Consider the following 20,995-nt stretch of genomic DNA (forward strand, 5'->3'; position numbering starts at 1 on the left):
CCACCTGAGCTCATAAAATCCAGCTGTAACAAAACTATTTATGATGCAGACACGTCAAACATTTTATTCACATCACTAAAGTAACAGCTCTGAGGCCAGCACGTCTCATTCTGATCAGTGCCTGTTGCATCGACTGTTCTCCACTCACATCTCTGTCAGGTGAGAGGGACTAACGAGTAGAAGAACCAAGGATGGGTGCTTTATGTCTACTGAGGCTTGTTGACATAGGCAGAAAGCAGGACGACCACGCTATAGGACAGCGAGCTCCGTGGTAAAAAAAAATCAGTGGTTACCTGGCAATAGTACTGAATTTGTCCAGCAACTGATTATAGAAGTTGTTTGGGCTAATTATTTTTAATTGCAAGATAGTTGCCAGTTTTCGTTCTCGTGGGAGGCAACTTGCCTCCAAACAGTTGCAGTCTGACTCAGACTGAGTGCAGTCTCGGAAAGATTATCAAAGTTTTCCAAATAATTGTTGCCAAATTTAGAAATGCAGAGAGATTGTCATAAGATTACACTTGGGACTCGACTCAGCTTCTTACCAGTTGATTGCATTGTTGTTATGTTCCCATATCAAAGCAAAGTTGCCAAGACGCTGTGTAATTTTGCAGTTAAATTGCCATCATGCAACAACTGCATCATTATTTGTGGAGCAATTCCTTAATTTCTGTTCCACATCTTCGAGGTTCTGGCTGGACTCTGAAGCTAAAAAGTTTATGTGAGTTTGTGTTTATGCTGATCAAAACATGTTTGCAAATTTCCCTGACTTATACTTGATTGTTATGTTAGCACAAGCAGATTACATGTAAGTGCCAACTCGACCCTATTTAAAGACTAATAGCAGAATGACTTGTTTTATTGCCATTGTAACACACTGTGATGGCTGCAGTTACAGCCACACTGTGGTAATATCCACCTAATATTACCAACAACAACAAGGACACTGCATTCACATTTTCTTTCTTTAGATATGATTTAATTTAAAGGATAATAAATAACTGGTTCTGGTTTAGAATTAATTTGCATAACACTGTTCTAAAATAATTGTGCACATTTTAGTTTACACTGTTATTTATGATTGAATCTCTTTGTTTTCTGAGTTACCTTAGTTGCAGCTGCTCCAGTCTCTTCATTGAGGAGCCAAGAGGTGGAAAAGGGGCGGAGCAAGCCTAGATGGAAAACTGCAAATTGGCTCATTCCATAACTTGAGATCATGGGGGGGAATTGGAGTTCGTTATGTTAGTCTCAGTTAGGTTTTGTGTGTTTTACCCCTGTTTTGTGTTTTTGTGGGCTGATCAGCTCACAAATATTTAAGTTTCCCCTTTGCCTCCTTAGGTAAGTAAGTTTGAGTTATCAGTATTGTTTGTTGTTAACTTTGAGTAGAGTTCTGTTATTTTGACCTCTTTTATGGGCCAAGATTTAGATTTTTTTTTTTTTGTATGATTTAACCAACTATGTTTTGGGATTAAATAAAAAAAAACAAAACACTTTTTTTTGGACTTGAACCTGTGCCTGAGTTTCCTTCGCTGCTCGGTCCATCCCACACACCAAAGTTAAGTCCCAGTGGTTGCAAACCTGGCTCCCGTCTTCAAAGCAACCAAAGACTGCAGATTCATTAAACACGCTTGCTATAATTTTGTTTGTGCCAGCGTCTCCAACAACTCTTTTGCCTTGTGTGACTGCAGCTTAAGCTACATTTTTAACATGTGGCTTTAATAAATAATAAAATGTGGTTAGCCTAAAGGATGTAATTACTTCCTCCACCATCCAGTCTTATTTTGTCAAACAATGATTAATTATTTGTTGATATGTCCAGACTGCTGCTGCTCTTTTTTGGCACAACTTAGGAAACATGCAGCCTTTGATTATCAATTCACATTATGTAACTAAATAACATCTCACACTCAATCTTCCCTCTAATTTCTCACGTGTCTGAGCAAACTCCCTGAGCGTCCCTTGGACCACTGTGAGCAACAGCAGACGTGTGCAGTATGGTCACGCCAGCATCGAATCCATCCAAGTCACATGGTTTATTAAAATAATCAAATTACAGCATTTACATTTATGTTAGACTACTTTTAATTAACTGCTTTAGCCCACTTACAATGAAAATTAAAAAAAAATCTTGTTCATGATCTGTGTAGCATGTTAACACTATTGGAAGTAAAAATAACTTGAACTCCAATTTTGAAAACACAACTTTCTTTTCTTTTTTAATAAAGCTCTGACTTGTATTATGAGTCTGTGGTCTGGGAGAGAGTCTGTAACTTTCTGTCTGCAAAATACAGTAAATAATGACCAATGCTGGGCAATTGATTATATAGTTACTTCTTCAAAAAAGTAATTGAGTTTTGCAAACAACAAAGTTTTTTGCAGCTGTTTACCTACAAATGCAGCCAAGGCGTTTTTTTAAACAAACATTTCAAACTATTCACAGAACAATCAGCTGTTTTGCATCAAATCTGATGCCACACAAATGATTTGTGCCACTCCAAAAAATAATTTCTGTCCACTATGAGATAAAGGAGAACAACAGCCTGATACCTGCAGGCCTGACAACAGGAGATGTATCACTCCTGTAACACCTGTAACATTCAGCAGTCGCCTCATTATTCTGACACACACAACAAAACTACACTACACACTAACTACACAAGATTTGTGCTAAACGTCTCAAATCTCTCACATCTCAAAACACCGCCATCACTCCTAAAACTTCCCCCCCTTCCTAAACAACTAAATGCCGTGTTGCCATATCATTTTTCGACCAATAGGGAAGCGTGGGTTTTTTTTTTTGTTTTTTTTTTGTCTTTGCTCACAGGCTTTTGAGCATTTTGCTTATAAAATGCTGTTTTTTCTTCTCACAGTAAATATAAACAATGATAGTATTCAGGAAAAAAATTGCATATATTTTTATCATAACTCTGGTTTTACGTGTCCTCTCAACACAATTTAAAAACTGGTATAAAGTCCACAGTTTTTCCCTCAATTGTTCCGTCTGTCCTGCTCACATCTCCAATGGTTGTACACATTGTCATTAACGTGGCTTCACTCCACAGCAGCCACCCCGTTTTGCTAGCTAAAACACCGGTGTCGGCACATAAGGACGCTGTCATAGCCTGTCAACCACGTTGATTAGCTGCGTATATACGAATGTGAATCGCATCATTGGCTGGACTATGGGATAAGGTGGCATCGTTCTAATCCCATATGGGAGCAGTCAGTCACTTACTGACTAACACTGCAAAACAGAATAGTTTACGTATTTACTTTCATTTCAATTCAGGTTAGATTTTTTTTGTGTGCAATGCAGATTTTCTGTGCGCAGAGACCGTGCCAGCAGTGCGCAATTGCGCACGCCTGCAGCTTAGAGGGAACATTGTTCACACCTGCTGATGAAAGATAAGTTGTTCCTTAAAGGCTGTGTTCATGAGCAGCTTTTTTATATTTACTTTCACCTCCTGCTCACCTGTTTGCCTTTCTTCACTCTTCACTTCCAAACAGGGAAAACAAACAAAACAGAAAATGGGAAAAGTGGTCTTTTAAAAATTAATTTAATTAAAAGAATTGCTTGTCTCATTTTGTCTCTGATTGATGTCATTTTGATGAAGAACGAGTCAGATTTCTCAGCTTTGGCTTAAAAGAAAAAAATCATTTCCCCCCCTTTCTGGTTTCCAGGTCCAGGGTTGTGCTGATTACACGATACTCTCAGTTTCTCTGTCAGGTTCCCGCTGTGCAGTATCCAAACACGAGATGGAGATAAAGAAAATGTTTCACTCAAGATGGATCCTCATAAAAGAACAAGCCAGACTTTTAGGACAGATGAGAGAGAAGTTTCTACCTTTATTAGATCTGAGGAGACGATGAACCTTTTCACCAGAACTTTTTATTCTCCATGTTTGCGAGTCTGTAAATTTCCTTGAGAGGTTACACAGGTACATCTGTGCCCCCCCCCCCACACACACATTCTCATTTTGATGTCTTAGTGAGGACATCTAATTGACATAATGCTTACCCTAGGCCCATACCCTAACCCTCAAAAATGCCTTCAAACTCGTGGGGACAGGCTCTTTTGTCCTCACAAGTGACTGCTGGTCCCCACAAGTATAGTAACATTTTAATTTTTGGTCCTCACAAAGATATGTAAACAAACCTACACACACGCACACACACACAGTGTGTTTCTGACAGCAGAATTTAATTTTCAGGATTTCTCTCTCCTGTATTGCCGTGGCTGCTTCTGTCAGCCACTCTCTGTTTCCCCTCCTCTCTTCCTGCTGTTTTGTGCACAGGTTGTTCAGTTCCCCCCCTCTCCCTTCATCTCTCTCTTACTTCCTTTGATCTCCCGAAGCTTAAACCCATTGTGAAAGAGGAAACGAGAAGAAATGCGGAATAATCCAGCATTTCAGGCTCATCCTTTGCTCTTTCCACTGAGATCAACGTGATACTGCAGAACAGAAGGGCTGAGCAGCTGAGCGAGGATGGTGAAAGCCTCTCTCTGCTTCTCGGGACATTCGCCTGTCATACAGAGACAAAGGACTAAGAGAAGCACTGAGACGCTCTCCCTCCACACTCTGTACCCTGTGCACTTATCTGCAGTGAAAGACAAACTCCTTCTCTCTCTCCATGGCACATTTTGTCCGTCAGTCATTCTCAATAAGCGAACAGCTCTCGTCCCACTGTCTGGACTCACAGCTTAGCCATTTTTTCTGAAGGGAAATTGGCAGGATTATGAGCGAAAAATGATGTAGTGGTAAATGACGACCATTTGTCTTGTTAGAGAAAGACAAAGTGTTTAATCATAAAAGCCAAACATATCTGGGTGGATTTAAGAAGATCTCTCTAAACTAAAATTACCCTTCATACTAGATACTAGATCCCAAATCCTATCCACGCGATTTTCTAATAAATTACAAAATGTTGACTGAAGAACACCTTCTCATCTGCCATCAAAGCTTTTATTGTTTCAACACAGCTACGCTAATTAAACAGACATCCTTGAGCAAGCAGCGCAAATGAGACAGAGACGGATGTGTGTCGTCGCGCTAAACCGTGAAGCTGTTGTTGAGTAGAAGTGAAGGATGATGAATCACAGACGTGCTCTCTGTGGATATTTGCTTTGTGATAGTTTCAAATGTGTGAAGCAACATTTTTCAGCAAATTAGGGGCTCTGTGTGTGTGTTTGTGCAAAACCTGCAGATTTTTGGATGAGGCAGACTTCCTGCACCCGACTCATTTAAGAAAGCGGGGGGTCGCCCTCTGAAACACAGACATGACCCGTGCTTCTTGACCTTTTGGGAAATAATTTGCTCTCTTACTGAAAGTCACACGAGAACACTACTAATATTCTCTTGTCTGTACGGCGAATACAAAGATTCATCTATCTGTGTTCTGTGTAAAAATCTAACCACATCCACCTATTTCCAAAGCTTACTAATTACATCACGCCTGATTAGTCTGAGCAACAACAAAAGTTAATGTGAAGGAAATACCAGGAGAAAGTTAACTCGGCTTAAAGACAGGAGCTCTTTCTCTATCCTGAGGTTAAGTTGGGTCACTTTTTGTCCTCATTTAAAATTAAAATGCTTTTTGCAAGCTTTTCAGCTGCATGTAGGAAAACAATTGTAAAGCAAGTCCACTTGTTATCACCCGTTTTCAAGTTAGATGTCACTGATTCATCCAGATCAGGAGGTTGGACTGACCTCCTGTTGCCTTTGGAACTGCCTTAATTCTTCATGGCACAGATTCAAAAGGTGGGGAAAACGTTCCTCACAGACAGCCTCAAATACTTGTTGGAGATTTGTCAGCTGCACCATGATGCAAATCTCACATTCTAGCACATCACAAAGGTCTGCTGTTGGACTGAGATCTGGTGACTGTGGAGGCCATATGTAACTTACCAGTTTGCTGGCTGGATACACTGTGATTGGAATTAACATGGTCAGCAACAACACTCTGATAGGGTGTGGTGTTTTAGACAATGCTCGGTTGGTACTCAGAGGGCCAAAGTGTGCCAGAAGCCTAAACTGTTGCTACAAGGCAAGATGAATCCATGCTTTCATGTTGTTTATGCTAACCTTTGATCCGGAAATGACATATCAAACCAGGCAACATTCCCAGTTTTCTGTTGTCCACAGAACTGCTGTTCTCTAGATATTTTACCTTGGGATGTTTCTCTGTAAACCCTAGAGATGGTTGTCTGGGAAAATCCCAGCACAGCAGCAGTTTCTGAAACACTCAGACCCGCCTGTCGGACACCAACCACCACGTTACGTTAAGGGTCGCCCAAATCAAGTTTCTTCCCTATTCTAAATAATTTAGATCATTAAGCTTGTATAAACAAATCAAAATGACCTAAATTATATATACTGGATTGATACTGGTGATTCAAGTTCTTTAATAGCTTTTGTGGTTTATGGATTAAAAGCAGCTGTGTCAACAAAAGCTATGGACTGACAGAATTTGACGAGCTTTATTTTTAGTTATAATTTAATACATTTTTCTGCCCCTGGTGAAACTCAGAGTGTGCACTTGTGGATACGAAGCACTTGTGTTTATTTTGAAGTCATTGTTCTGCCTTTGAGGGTTTTGAAAACAGCAGGAGAGAAGATACGTCCTGACAGTGGCGGTCCTAGCCTGTTTGGCGCCCCGGGCAAACACTTCCTCTGGCGTGTATTTCTGGGATTTCACACAACCCAGGATTCAAATCATGAATACATAATGGGCTTGGATTTACATCATTATGAACCCCTTTCCACGGGTTGTGTGTGAGACATTAAATCATCAAAATATAAAATATAAATTTTAAATTGTTATTGATCCCTTTACCCCTAGTCCTAAAGTGTATATTTATTTTCTTACTCTTCTTATATTTATTGTTTGTTTACTTGCACTGTTGTAACTGGAGCATCATCGTCTTGTCTCTCTATATACTGGACTGTAATAAAGTTTACTTTGACTTCAGCAGCGAGCAGGCGCACTGAGGGCTCTCGCGCTCACTTTTCGCGTACAGAATTTCGAAAAAACATTGGTGCAAATTATAAGTCTGTATCATGATGTCTGGTGTTTTCGTGTTTGTTGTTTTGTTTTTATTTTGTTTTATTTTGCGAGTTGGTTATTAGACGCTGCTCCAGCCGGTCAGAGAATCCCCCGCCGCCCCGCCCTCTCCAGCAGGCGCACCTCACAAACGGAGGGCGCCCTTACTCCCAGCAAATGGGCGATAGAAAACCGATCAGTGCCTGTGCCATTCCCAATATGCGCTGGCTGATGTCGGGGCAGCATGAGTACGAGCAATTAATTTTTTTTTGCCGATGTCCGTGATGCCGCCCTCACCACGATGCCGCCCCGGGCGACACGGGCGGTCGCCCGTATCAAAAACCGCTACTGCGTCCTGAAACCTCAAAGAAACGAGCACGTGCACGGACAGAAAGAGAACAGGCTGCTATGAAAGCGCACACGTTTATCTGTGCTGTTATTGATTTCTGTAAATTCTTCTCAGCTACACAAATAACACACAGACAACACATCCCGTGCTAATTAGGCCTCGGCGGTGGCGAGAGCATCGCCTCACTGCTCTGCAATGATTGTTTTTGTGTTCTACATGCCTCTGCCAGCCCGCTCAACACCAGAACAGAAGTTCAGACTCTTTCTGGCTCAACATTTTGCGAAGTATCGGAGTGAAGCTGCAGCTCACATGAGACATGAGTGTAAATGAGAGGAAGAATAGTTGGAGAAGCGCCTCAGCCAAAAGCGCATCGATTCCCCACCCCTCACAGCTCCCACTGCTTCCTCCCTGCGTCTGATAAATGCCTTTCCTCATTTTGGTTTACAGTGCAGTTGTGCAGAGCGTGTGCTGGGTGAGGCCACGAAGGCAAGTCGATACACAGTGAAGTATGCATCCCTCTCAGCTCTTCTACTCCCGAGTTGTGGTTAGAGGGGGCAAGCTTCAAGAGCACTTTCTTGTGAAATTTCATTTCATGGTTTGTGTTTCTATTGATTTTTATTGGTCTTTGGACAAAATCAGTCACAATGCTGCCAAAAGGCCAAGTCCCCGCTGCAGTCATGTCTGGAAAACCGACAGATTCAGGGTTTTTTTTCTTTTAAGTGTGGACGTGTTGGGTGAAGGAGTGTATTTGTGTGGATGTGTATGCATGCGTGGCGCTGTCACGCTTCACCTTCACTCTTAGAGGCCTGAGTCTCGGCCTCCTTCGGCGTCCGGAAGCGCAGCGGTTCGCTCAGTGGGCTCGTCCCAGACATGGAGATGGACTGGACATGCACAATGTAGTCTGTCTCTTCCTCCAAGTCCCATAATGCACAGGATCGCGTGGTGGTGTTGACTTCCTGGATGAATCGCAGCATGCGCACGTCTTTCTTCTGTTGGAGGGTGACAGAGAGACACATGCAACCGGCGTTCACACTCACACTTTATTTCACTAAAATTAAACTTAATGACCGTGGCTCTGGGTTTGCCTGTTCATTTTTTATTTCCGTGTACAGTTTTATAATTCCTGGTCACCTCCTTTGACCTCCCGACTTTGTTACTTTTCCATCCTCTGTATCAGTCTTTCCTGTCTTGTTGGTAATTATAATTACAAAAAACTTACTCTTAAAGCACTTTTCTCAAAATTACAAAGTTTTTCACACAAATTAAACATATGCACATCAATCCCCCCCCTCCCGAGAATACTTAAAAAAAAACAAAACAATCAAGACGTGGCTACTCTGATCTCAGTGGTCCCGCCGCTCGGGAGCTCTTTGATTACTAGCCAAGATGCTGGAATAACCATTCACCAATTTAACACCCAGGCACATAAGAAGTAAATAAATCTTTAATGTACTCTGGAGCAAGGCCATTTAGTGCTTTAAAAGTGATTAGTAAGATTTTAAAATCAATTTGGCATTTAACAGGCAGCCAGTGTAAATTTGCCAGAACTGGAGTGATGTGTTCATGGTGCCAGTTAAAATTCACGCAGCAGAGTTCTGGATCAGCTTGAGCCGGTGATGTGAGCTCTGACTGATGCTGTTATAAAAGGTATTATCTCCTTTTATCACAATCAGGATCAGTATCAGACAACTTTATTAATCCCAAAGGAAATGCTTTAGTTATGATGACTGGTATGACTCAGGAGCGGATCGTCTACTAATCTCGAGGTTGGTGGTGCAATCCCCGGCTACTGTAGTCTGCTTCTGAGCATCTGTAAATCCAAATGCATCCATGAGAGTACGTGTGAAAGTTAGGCACAAAATAACACACTTGAACGAGGCTTGTTGTAAGAAAGCGCATTCGGTGCTCAAATAAAAGCCAAGTAAAGTATCTGTCCATTTAGCCTCAATCAAGGCGGGTGAAATAAATGCAACTCAGCAGCTGACAAGAATGATCTAATTCTGGAAATTGTTCTTGTTGCGCTAAACCAGGGGGGCTGAAACAGAGATCGGTTTCAAAAACAGCTCCCAGGTTGGGAGCAGACTGAATGAAAAAAGCTTATTTTGGGCCAAGGTGGTAAATTTTAAGATTTATCTTTGGTGAGTTTAGTTTTCACCGTTAAGTGGGTAAGTAGATTACCAACGCTGCTGGTGTTGTTGGATAGTAGAGTGTTGGCAAAACAGTCGCTGAGAGGAAGTGTGCTTATAAAACAAGAGGGCCAAGGAGAGAGCCTTGAGGGACACCACAATTCAAATTTGACAGGGGATCATTCATTACCTGTGGACACAGACAAAATAAATTTAAATACATTTCTAAGTTGTTAAATTGTGTTGTTTCTCAGATCTGTCTTCAGCCTGAAGTGATATCCTTACTCATTATGTTTGACCTCCGGATTTAAACATCTGTGTTTTGGACATTTATTGTTAAACGCTGATTTAAGATGGGATGCAAACTGTTTTGGTTTCTGGTTAAGAGATGCCTGGAACAGTTTTAAAATCACAGTCACAAGGACCACAGTTAGCACAGTTAGCATTGGAAAAACCACACAAAACTGTGTGGAGGGAGACGTTGGAGAACCATAAGGACTTTTGGGAGCACTTGAGTTGTGCTTGACTTCTGAATTGAAGTTTTAATTGTCAGGTGCATTTCATGTTAGTGTTATAGAAAATAAAGAGTGAATATGCTTTTACCTTTCTTGCCAAGACTTGGAGGATGAGTTTGCTATATGATAGAGGATGAAGTTGTACAGTACTGATTAAAACCACCGCCACCCTTTTTGAATGCTTCAAACTTGTCATACTTTAAAATAACACAGCATCTGATATTGTATACATCTCTGTGACTGCAGCAGCTTTGACAAAACGGCGGGATTTGATGACCAGTGAATGAGAACAGCCTGAACAATAACAACTGCAAAGCAGCTGAATGTCCTCTGCTATTGTTTCTTATTATTAACTTTTATTTATAGCTTTAAACCACACATTTCCCAGCTTCCAGTGCTGCCATCAAACATGTCACTCCAGTCTCCTGTGGACCGGTGCATATGTGTGTTTGTACAACCACGAGATGGCAACTTGTCCCACGTAAATGCGTGGTTGTGCGAGAGATGTGTGTCTAAGCTTGCATGTTGACTTTTCTCCTGTCACACAGCTGTCATAGTCTGTCAGCGAGGGGACAGGCTGTCCGACGGGATGCCGTATCCTCTGATGATTCCCATAATGCATTCTGACTTGGAGTGAGGGAGCAACACAGGAAAGGAAAGTGGACGTGGCAGATAATAACCTGTGACAAGCCACAACTTAATTTAATTAGTTTGGGAGTTTCTTCAAGAAATCTTTTACATGCATTAATGAATGTACCTACATTATAGTACATTTACATGTACACTCAGGGGACACTTTATTAGGTACACCACCACGAGCCTGAACCATTGATACGAATCAGGATGGAGCCATACTTTTATGTTGTTTTACTCCAAATTCAGGCCCTTTCACCCAAATGTCACAGCAGAAAAGGAGACTCATCAGACCAGGCAACATTTTTGAAATCTTCTATTGTCCAATTTTGGTGATGTGGTGTAAAATGTAGCCTCAGTATCCTGAACTTGGCTGACAGGAGTGGCAGACGGTGTAGTCTTCTGCTGCTGTACTCCATCTGCTGCTCAGTTTGAACTTTAGATTTTTGCATTAATGAGGAGTTGAACAGGCGTATCTAGTAAAGTTGTATCTTTAGCTGTAAAATTGTAATATGAGTTGCAATAAATAAAAGGTTTGGATGATTTTATTCCCTCCAAAACTTGCCTGAATCTGCTAAATGCTTTTCCATATGTATTTTTTACTGCTTATAAGCACAGTAATTAGCATTAATGGTTACAGTGGTATAGAGGGGACAGAGAGTGTTACCGACCTGCTGTGTGATGGCAAAGCCAATGACTGGGTCTCCCTCGGGGATGTCCCATGACACCACAGCAGAGTTTGCTTTTACCTCTCTGATGGTCACATTGACGGGAGGCGACAAGCTATCTGCAGAGATAAAGATAAAGACAGAGAGAGAAGAAAAGGTTATTGTATGTTTTAAAGTACGAAGGAGCAGCTCTGTGAAATGACTAGAATGGCAGAAGTTTATTCAGTGGCGTGAATAAATGGCTCAGTTGAATCCATTATTAGGCCTGAGCACTAAAAGTGCGAATGCCCTATTGTAATCGCTCCCGTTCTTCTTGTTATTATCCAGACAAATGAATTGGCTTTTTGAGGGCTTTAACATGTTTGAAAACTCATGAAGCTTTGCACATGCGTCAAGCCTGGTGAAAATTTACTGGTCTCACTGGTTTGAGACCTGGGCACAGCAAAATGGCTCAGTAGCGCCCTGTACAAAGTGGGGAAAAATGAGCCCCTGCTTGGGCTTTTACGTAAATGTATGAAATTTTGTACACATGTGTAACATCCCAAGATATACCAAAAAGTCTATTGGACCCATGTGCCAACTCACCACCACCATTTTGAATTGAAGGTAACATTTTGGCATAGATTTTGCCATTTCCAGGCGTTGTACTGTTGCAAACTCCTCCTAGAGATTTTATCGGATCAGCTCCATATTTCGTCAGTCTAGACTACAGATCTGAGCCATATTAAATAGTGGAACTTTAGAGTTTTCACCTAAGGGCGTTTCTGTGGCGCCACAGCGAATTTCAATCATTCGCTTTGAAATTATAATTGGCTCTTATTCCCACATACATTGACCGATCTGTACCAAACTTCTCACACGTGATAAAGCTACACCCCCCGAACACATTTCAACTGCAATATTTGACAGTGGTCACAGCGCCACCTACTGAGAACAGGAAATGTCATGTTTTACACTTTGGGCTACAGTTTCAAGACGCTTGATGCCAGCAACCTCAAATTTGTTCATGGAAGCCTGAAGGAGTTGGTCTTAGGTCACATTCAAAACAGTGAGTTTTCATAAGAGGGCGTGACCTCGGCAGCTTGGTGAATTTTGATGTTTTGCCATGAAACATGAAACTGATATACCTCAAAGAAATCTAGTCCAAACTCTCCCAAACTTCACAGACATTCTTCTGACATAAGTGACCTCATCTGCAAAAATCTCCATTACATACACTTTAATGCCAGATGAATTCTACTTAATTTAATTTTCTAACATCAGTAAACCTCACCTGCTAAGACCTTAATCCTCTGACAAGCAGGTCAAAGTTCATTAATGAAAGAGAGAAACTGTGTTTGCTCTGGAGTTCGTTCCGAGTTTGGCTGGTAACACCTCACCTGTGGCAGTCCAGGAGGTTGGATGAATGCACCACCTCAGCTGGCTCATTTTGATGTGGAGGAGTAGAGGCTCTTAGCACCTCCTATCTGCCAAAAGATCCTCAACGTCTAAGTCAGCAGTCATAAAGGCTTAAAGGTTTGCGACCATTTGGCTAACTCCAGTTGGTGGGCGAGTTGGGTGGCAACTGTTGGCCAACTGGTTGCTGGAGGTTGTTGGCAAGTTGCTTGCATGAAATTGGTCACAATTCTAAGTACATGCTAGTGACCAAAGCAGTTAACATGGAGTTTTTGTATACTGCAGCAGACTCTTTGTGACCAATTACATCTAGCAACACCCGGCAACCTCTAGCAACTACTCGCATACTGACTGGAATTTTCCACTCACAAACCAGCTGGTCTGCAGGACTGAGGTCTTAAGCTGCATCCACACTGGGAATGACGTTGTGACCAAGACGATACAACGTGAATGACATTCTGTAACAAATTGGGCGTGACCAATGAGAGAAGTGAATACTGATGATGTGACCTGAGGAGATTAGCAATATATGAGAAGGTTAGCTAGGCAGCTGGAACCTCGACTACAAACGCCGTCAGCTTCAAAGCAATGCGCAACAAGCGACTTGTTTTCAGCCCTCATTTCTGCCGCTTGGACTCTCAGTTTCATTCTTTACGGTCACATCCAGTTACCAAAGTTACCGAAGGTGATGGTCATAGTGAGGGTGGGAACGTAGATCTACCTGTAAACTTTTTCACACTGTATTTCTTTAAATAAGCACTTCAAAATTACAGTCAGGTGTTGCTACCAACATGGCTGCTGAGTGGGAAGACTGGGGTCTGGAGGGATTGGTTTATGGCGTCATCTTTTACTTCTGTGTGCTTGTTGGACCCATCAGCAAACTGTGACTGCAGCTAACGTGTCTGTGTGTGTGTGTGTGTGTGTGTGTGTGTGTGTGTATTAGTCTTGTTTTCATCTAAGTGTCATATTTCATGCTCTAAACACACTTCTAGTTTAATTGGGGTCACAGGCTACAAGATTTGAGAATAATAATTTGTATCGTTATATAATTAAGTGTGAGCTGTACGTGTGTGTGTGCGTGTGTGTGTGCATCCACCGCCTGCTGCTGAATGAGACTGTAATTACTGTACGAGTTCTGAACAAGCACATACCCAGTGGTGGCTGTATTACATGAATGTTTGTGCAGATCAGAAGATCAAGGCGAGAGATTAAATAACATCATCATTCGATTTGTCCTGAAATGGATTTTTCTTCACTTTCTTGTTTTATGATCACGACTCCTTCTATTCTTCTTTCCCCTCAAATAGAGAGGCCACACATTCGTACCGTCATAGTTCAACTGTGCCCTAAAGTCACGATCAGTATGCACCACAGATCCATAACTGACTGGAATTCATGTCAGTACAATCAGTTATGACTCTGTGATTTATAGTTACACCTGCATCTACCTGACTGTTATTCTAGTTTGTTGGCTTTATGAACTGGTTTGAACTGCTGAATCTAATATTCCTTGAGATCTTTAGTTGATCTAAAAACAGGCCTTATACAACCAAGTTTTACCATTTACTCTTTATTTTGGTCCACATCAGGACCATAACCTGTCCATACCTGTATGTTCAACTGCTTGCAAATTTAATCGCCCAATCACATGGCAGCAAGTGATTTAAGTGACTTTGAACATGCTGTGGTGATACCCGACGGTCTGGTCCGAGTGTTTCGGTAACTGCTGGGATTCCCACAGGAAGAAGAGCTTCTTCCTGAAGCACCACAGTACTGTCATCTGAGTACAGGAAACTGAGGCTCATCAAAATTGGACAGTAGAAGATTGGAAAAATGTTCAGTCTCGACTTCTGTGGTGACATTCAGATGGTAGGGTCAAAATTCGGCATACACAACATGGCATCATGCATCCCTCCTGCCTTGTATCAACAGTTCAGGCTGCTGCTTGTGGCATACTTTGAGCCTCTTGTAGCAACCGAACATTGTTAAAACATGCCACCATGTCAATCCCTTTATGACCACAGGATACCATCTTCTTATGGCGGCTTCCAGCGGGATGACGATGTTGAAGAATCCAGCAAATCGGTTACTTGAGCATGGCCTCCATAGTCACCAGATCGCAGTCCAGTAGAGCACATATGGGATGTGGTGGAACAGCAGATGTCATCATGGATGTGCATCCCTCTAATCTGCAGCAACGGTGTGATGCCATCACATCAACACGGACCAAAATCTCTGAGGAATGTTTCCAGCACCTTGAAACTCTGCCAGGAAGAACTTAAACAGAGGTCTAATTCGGTAAAAGCAAGGAGCTTGTACATTTTCCAGTGAGTGTAGATTAAATCACAAATTCTCCAACTAAATGATGCATCATATCTGGTCCAGCTATCTGAAATGGATGAAGTGGAAACTATTAGAAATGTCAGAAACTGAAAACAAGGGCATTTTCGACCGTGCGTCCCATTAGGGAGTATTTTTAAATTTGTGACATGTTTGGGATGTTTACATTCTTGTTTATGCAAATAAGAGAATAAGCTGCTGAATATTAAGGTGAACAACCTAATGCAGTGTGTCACTGTCCCTCTCTGTTCTCCGTTTTTGGTGTTTATTGATATTTGTAACAAGGACCAGTGAATAAGGATGAGGAGAAGTGGTCCCTGTCAGTGAGGCTAATGGGACATAAATCTAATTCAGGTAATAACACAGTCAGCGTGTTATTGAATAGGTTAACGCTCGCTTGCCCTTCGACGGGAAAACCTCACAGGATGATGAGCTGCTGCGGCACTTGTTTACACCCTGACACGCTGCACGTTTAGAAAGAGCGAAGCAGAGCCAAAGCAGGCCTCTAGGTTACTTGCTTCCACTCAGCCTGCAGCCGATGTTTTGATAAATAGCCCGACTAACAGCAGATGACAGGAAGGAGACCCACTGCATCTCTTCATCCGAGTGGGGGGCCTGGATGTTTGAAGTGGATTTGCTTTTGTTTACTGTCTGCTGTTTGCCTAAGGGACAGGCGCCACGGGAACACTTTGAAGGCTCAGTTTGCATTCCTGCACTGCTTCCTTTGTTCTGATGTCGATTAGTTTTGGTTACTTTCATTCAGTTTTTTTTTTTTTGCAAAATGGCACCAAGTCACAAACCGACTCATCTGCAGGTTTCATCTTCGCTTTGGGCTTCAGTAAATATCAGCATCAAAGGCTTCTGCAGCAGTAAATCTGTACTGTACGTCTGTTACTCACGGCTCACTGCAAAATCACAGTTTAGTGATTAAAGTGGAAAAATACAATAAAATCAACGGTTATTAAAACATACATATACTTGAGATGGATGATAAAACATATTACAGTGGCACAGGTGGTACACTTGAAGGATAAACATGTACAAAAAAATTTTTTATGATCACAAACTGTTTTCATGTCTCATTGCTGGTTTAATAAATAAAGAGCCTGATCAATATTTCTGATATGTTATTTAGTGATTTAAATTTGACATCTAATGTATCAACTGAAAGCTTTTTTCTCCAAACATTTGTTATGTGTAGAAACTGTTTTACTCATTTATGCTCTACCACAGCGGTCCCCAACCCCCGGGCCTCGGACCGTGAGTCGTTTGGTACCGGGCCGCGAGAGTTGAGGCTCAGGTATGAAATGTATGGTTTTCAGGGTTTTTATCGGTTTTCAGCGTTATTTTGTTATCGTTTTTATCGCTAACTCTGTTTTCCTGGGTCTTTTCACGTGTGTTATGAATAAATCTTCTTTTTTTCGGTACCGGTACTAGTTTTATTTTGTTGTATTTATCCGCGACACCTTAAAGGCCGGTCCGTGAAAATATTGCTGGGCATAAACCGGTCCGTGGCGCAAAAAAGGTTGGGGACCGCTGGTCTACCTGACTGCTCGGACCAGCTCATCATTTGGGACCTTTGCAGAATGCCCTCTAGTGGACAAACTATGCAACCCACTCGTCACACGGTTGGAGGGTGTTTCTCCCGTCTCTTCTTAAATTTGTGACTCCCTAAATAAGATGCATTAGTGTTTAAGCAGAAACCCCCCTCACAAAAACAAAAAACAGGTATTACACTGGGTGAATGAATGACCCCAGCAAAACAAAGCCTGTTTTTTTGCTTTTCTTTCACTAATACTGGGATCCCTGGAAGAGCTGGGAATGACGTCACACAGCCCTGCCATCAGAGGCAAAAGGAACTCATTTATCTCTTGTTAATCAATACAGGTGAGGCTGGTTCATCAAGGCAAATGTCTTTAAAAGATCCCTTGAAATGCCTGCAAGGTCACGTGTGCATGCGATAAAACGGGGTTACATGACGCCTCAGGATCAGAACAAGGACATCAGTGAATCACTCTTGGGTGAGGAAAGTATTAAACATGACAGAAACACAGCAGCTGCTCATCACATATGTGCTTAGGACCCCCATCGTCACACTTTAACGTGGGATTTTTCAAAGAGCAGGGTGGAAATTTTCTCTGTTGCTATCGTCGCTGATGGGAAGTTATAAAAATGGAGGAAAAACGTACGTTCTAACATGTGGTTAATAGTGCTGTTTTTTTTTTTAAAAAAAGGGTCTGTTTGAAGTCATGTTTTTTCTTACACCTAACCAAAGATCAATCGAAAAGACACAAAAGTTGAAAATGGCCGTACACAGGATGCAAACTGTGTTCTGGGTGAAAGTTAATGATTTATATACAGCCACGTCTCAGTTCCTGTTTTCTCAGGGGAAGCCAGTCCTGACAAGTCGTCAGCTGACAGAGACTACTAAAAAGGAAAAACTATAACTGAAAAGAAAGAAAGGAGTGAAATAAACATCATGTAGAGAGAATAGAATTTAATATTGCAGATGTGATAAGAGCATCAGGCTGGTGTGGCTCTGCGTCTCCTCTCAGTGATCACGGACTAAAGTCTGATCTGTAAAGCTATAACTGTACCTGGTGTCTCATGTCTTTTAAACCATATAATTTCGCACAGAGCTTATTAGTTTTTAATAAAACCTCTAAACTTTGGATCTTGGTGAAGCAACTTTCTCCTTGCTCCTTAAAATGAAGCCGTCTGCTGCAAAGCCCTTTGAAATCAGGAATGTCTTTCCTGCTGGATGAGCTTAAATAATGAAACGCACATTTTCATTGATGTCCTTGACTTACTTACTTTGTTTCTTTCTCTTCTATTGGATACACTGATGACTCACTGTTGCTTTGCATTTTTGAATTATTGTGTTTCAAGTCTGGGAAAAAAAGACTGTCTTCTTTGTTCGTGAGTCCCAAAGATTAAAGGGTAAAAACATGTCCTTGTAGTTCTGCTACATGAAGTTCAACTCTCTCTTCGAGTGTCCTCACATCCCACAACTTCTGGTCACTTTGTGCCCGTCTTTGGCTCCACTTTCACATATGACTGCATTACACTTTGGGGACAAAGAGAGGGGATGCTGGCCGTGATTTCAGGTCTTAAATATCCACATGACATTAGAGTCCACTCTAATGAAACACCAGACAGATGTCTTCATAAACTCTCTGCAGCTCACAGTCTGCATCTCCCCAAGAGATGGGGGTGACTTTGAGCAATGACGGATGTGTGTGTGTGTCATTGTTAGCCTGATGATGATCAGAGTGACAGCTAGTTGTCTACCCCACACTGTGCAGTGTAAAGGGTGACAGCTCCTTAATGCCCCCCTTCATTAGAAAACTCACCAGGACAGAATGTGTGTGCATGTGTGAGCGCACAGTCAAGAGAGGAGGCTAATTTGCTGTTTCACAACACAGACTTGTGTAAACACGCACACACACACACACAGTCTCCATGCATAAAGTCCATCATTGCTTAATGAACACTCTCGTCTCTCTGTTGACCTTAGAAAGAAAATCCTCCCTCCTCCTGCTCCTGGTAGAGATTATGTAATGTTGCATACTTTAGTTTGCTTCAAAGAAAAAATGCTTTTAATTGAATCTCATCTTTTGCTGATGATGCTGCTGAAGTTTGCGCTGAACAGTTAGTTGAGCTGTTTTGTACTTTGCATTAGGGAGCTGACGGGTTAATGACCGGCTAATATCTCTGAATCGTTTAAAATCTGCTGACTTTAGGATTACAACACATCACAACACAGGCCTATCGTTAGTTTTATACAGCACATCTGTACCATGAGCTGTGAGACCTGCCTGTACTCTACACATGCTTTGAAAATGAAGTCTATGAGTAAAACCCGTCTTTCTGCACTACACCATCAGTGTGATACCTGGGCCGACAGCAGGGGCTTTTTTCGAGTGGGAGATCATAAAGCTGGGTGGTGCTCCAGCTCCCATCCACCCCTGTGGTGTGATATTATTGATTTGTACCACCTTATTACAGCTCTGCAATCCTCAGAAATGCCTCTCTCGGAGTTAGGCCTCTGGGCTGGTTCTGCTCCCTGGGATGCTAATGAGTTAGTCTGCATGCTTTTGAACTAACATGAAAACTGCCTGTTAGCTACATCATATTTCACTGTTATCTCGCACTTAAGAGGCAAGTACAGGCCTCAGGTGCTGCTTACTTCCTGTTCTCCTCTTTGAATCACTTTGTGCTTCGCTGCGCTGCTACTAATTCATATTTAGCAAGTTAAAACACTTAGTTCATTTCCAGCTAATAGTATGTAAACAGTCACTTTGTATGGAAGGTGCAACAAGCAGTAGGAACACTTTGGCGAGGAGAATAATACAGTTTTAAATTAGCACATGTTTATTATCCAGGGGCAAAGCTGACAGCAGTACCGGAGGAGCCGCAGTGGCTTGCTGCATGCTCCTCCATGCTAACGTGTTATTAGGCCTCCGAGCTGCGTGCGCGTCAGGCGTGCTGTGCTCGCAGAGGTCAGCTGGCAGCGATGCCCTCATTCATACTTAATGTGCCATGATAGAGCCATCAGGATTTTGTGCTGATCTTGAATTTGCCCTTGCATGTGTCAGAGGAGACCTTGGCATGTGGCCTTGTCCTTGCAGATGCACACATCTATAGAAGGATAACAGAGCGACTGAGTGTGGAGGGACCTGAACACAAAGTGTTTCTGTGTCTCCTTTAGAAGCTGAAGAAGCTGATAAATAATTTAAAAGTGCTTTATTCTAACGCATGTTTTACACTCTCTCGTTTCATAATTGATTGCCATAATTCCTTTTCCATAACTGACAGCTGCTTCCCAGCTGATCCACCTCTCATCCACAAGTCTGCTTTAAATCTTACGTAAGCCACAAACAGGAGCTCACCCTATGGATTTCCTCTTTTCTGCTTCTTTGTCCCATCGTTTGTTTCAAACAGCTGCCACCGCTGATGGATCTGTATCCACCACCTCTGTGTCAGAGGAAATCCACCACAAACATTTCCTCTATTTCTTCTTTTATTCACTTTTGCTTTCAACACCTATTTTTCTGACAGTAACGGACACTTGGCGCTAAGCCTCCCCCTCACACACACACACCCCCGCATCGGCAATGTGTTTTTGTCTCTTTCTTTTTATCTTTTGTCTGCCTCTCCAACGCTCCTCTCCATATTTCTGTATAGCTACTACATTGGGACTTTTTGGCAGCTCCTCCATAGTCTGCTGTGTACAGCTCTCTGCTACTTACTAACACTTCAGTGGGAATCTGGGTGCAGAGAGGAGATGGTGGGTGAAAAGGGGAGACGGTAACCTTGCTGTGACTTATTCATGCACTGTTCTATTATTGATTAGCCTCACGCTGCTCACACGCTGCCTGCTGATCCGCTGGTTTACTGTGTAGGCAGATGAGCTGCTTATAAATGAAGAGCAGCTTTCAGTGTGAAATATAATCCTCGTATAGTTTTTCCTTCATGGGAAAACGTCCCCGTTTGTAAGATGTAACCCACCGCTTTGTGTGGCTCAAACTGAGCATGTTAGCCGTTACCATCTTGGCTGTTAAGAGCCAAAATTAGGTTATGGAGACAATGCAGGGTGACTTAATACCTGCTAATTAGTGCCAAGACCCCATCACACAGGCCTAGACACCAATTGGTCACCATCTGGTAAACACCTGTTCCTTGGGAATGTGCTCTAGGAGGTTTGCTGGCGTGAAACTGGTTGTAAAGAGGCATAAAGCACTACAAAGAAAAACAACTCGTGATTGCTTTGGTTATTGGTGATTGCTGCAGTCACAGCTTTCACCTCTAGCAACCACTCGCCAATCTGCATTTGCGACCAGGCTTGCTAATCTAAAAAAACTGAAGCAAAGCCATCTTGAATGGCATATTAATATAATTAAAGAGCTTTAAAAATGCTCCAAAACACAATCG

The 20,995-nt window shown here is 42.1% G+C and overlaps 1 protein-coding gene across 1 annotated transcript in view; it reads right to left on the reverse strand.

Annotated features, from left to right (window-relative positions):
- Nucleotides 1-20,995, reverse strand: part of fndc5a (fibronectin type III domain containing 5a) — a 46,187-nt gene that overhangs the window by 12,528 nt on the left and 12,664 nt on the right. Inside the window, exons 2-3 of the mRNA XM_085391932.1 lie at nt 11,330-11,445; nt 8,175-8,373 (exon numbers count right to left, since the gene is read on the reverse strand). Of these exons, the coding sequence (XP_085248058.1) occupies nt 8,175-8,373; nt 11,330-11,445 (315 nt within the window). The remainder of the gene's footprint in view (nt 1-8,174; nt 8,374-11,329; nt 11,446-20,995) is intronic.

The sequence above is a fragment of the Rhamphochromis longiceps genome, linkage group LG19 (assembly GCF_057381845.1).
Source record: "Rhamphochromis longiceps isolate RC_006_pf linkage group LG19, R_longiceps_female_GT1.1, whole genome shotgun sequence".
Taxonomy (NCBI): domain Eukaryota; kingdom Metazoa; phylum Chordata; class Actinopteri; order Cichliformes; family Cichlidae; genus Rhamphochromis; species Rhamphochromis longiceps.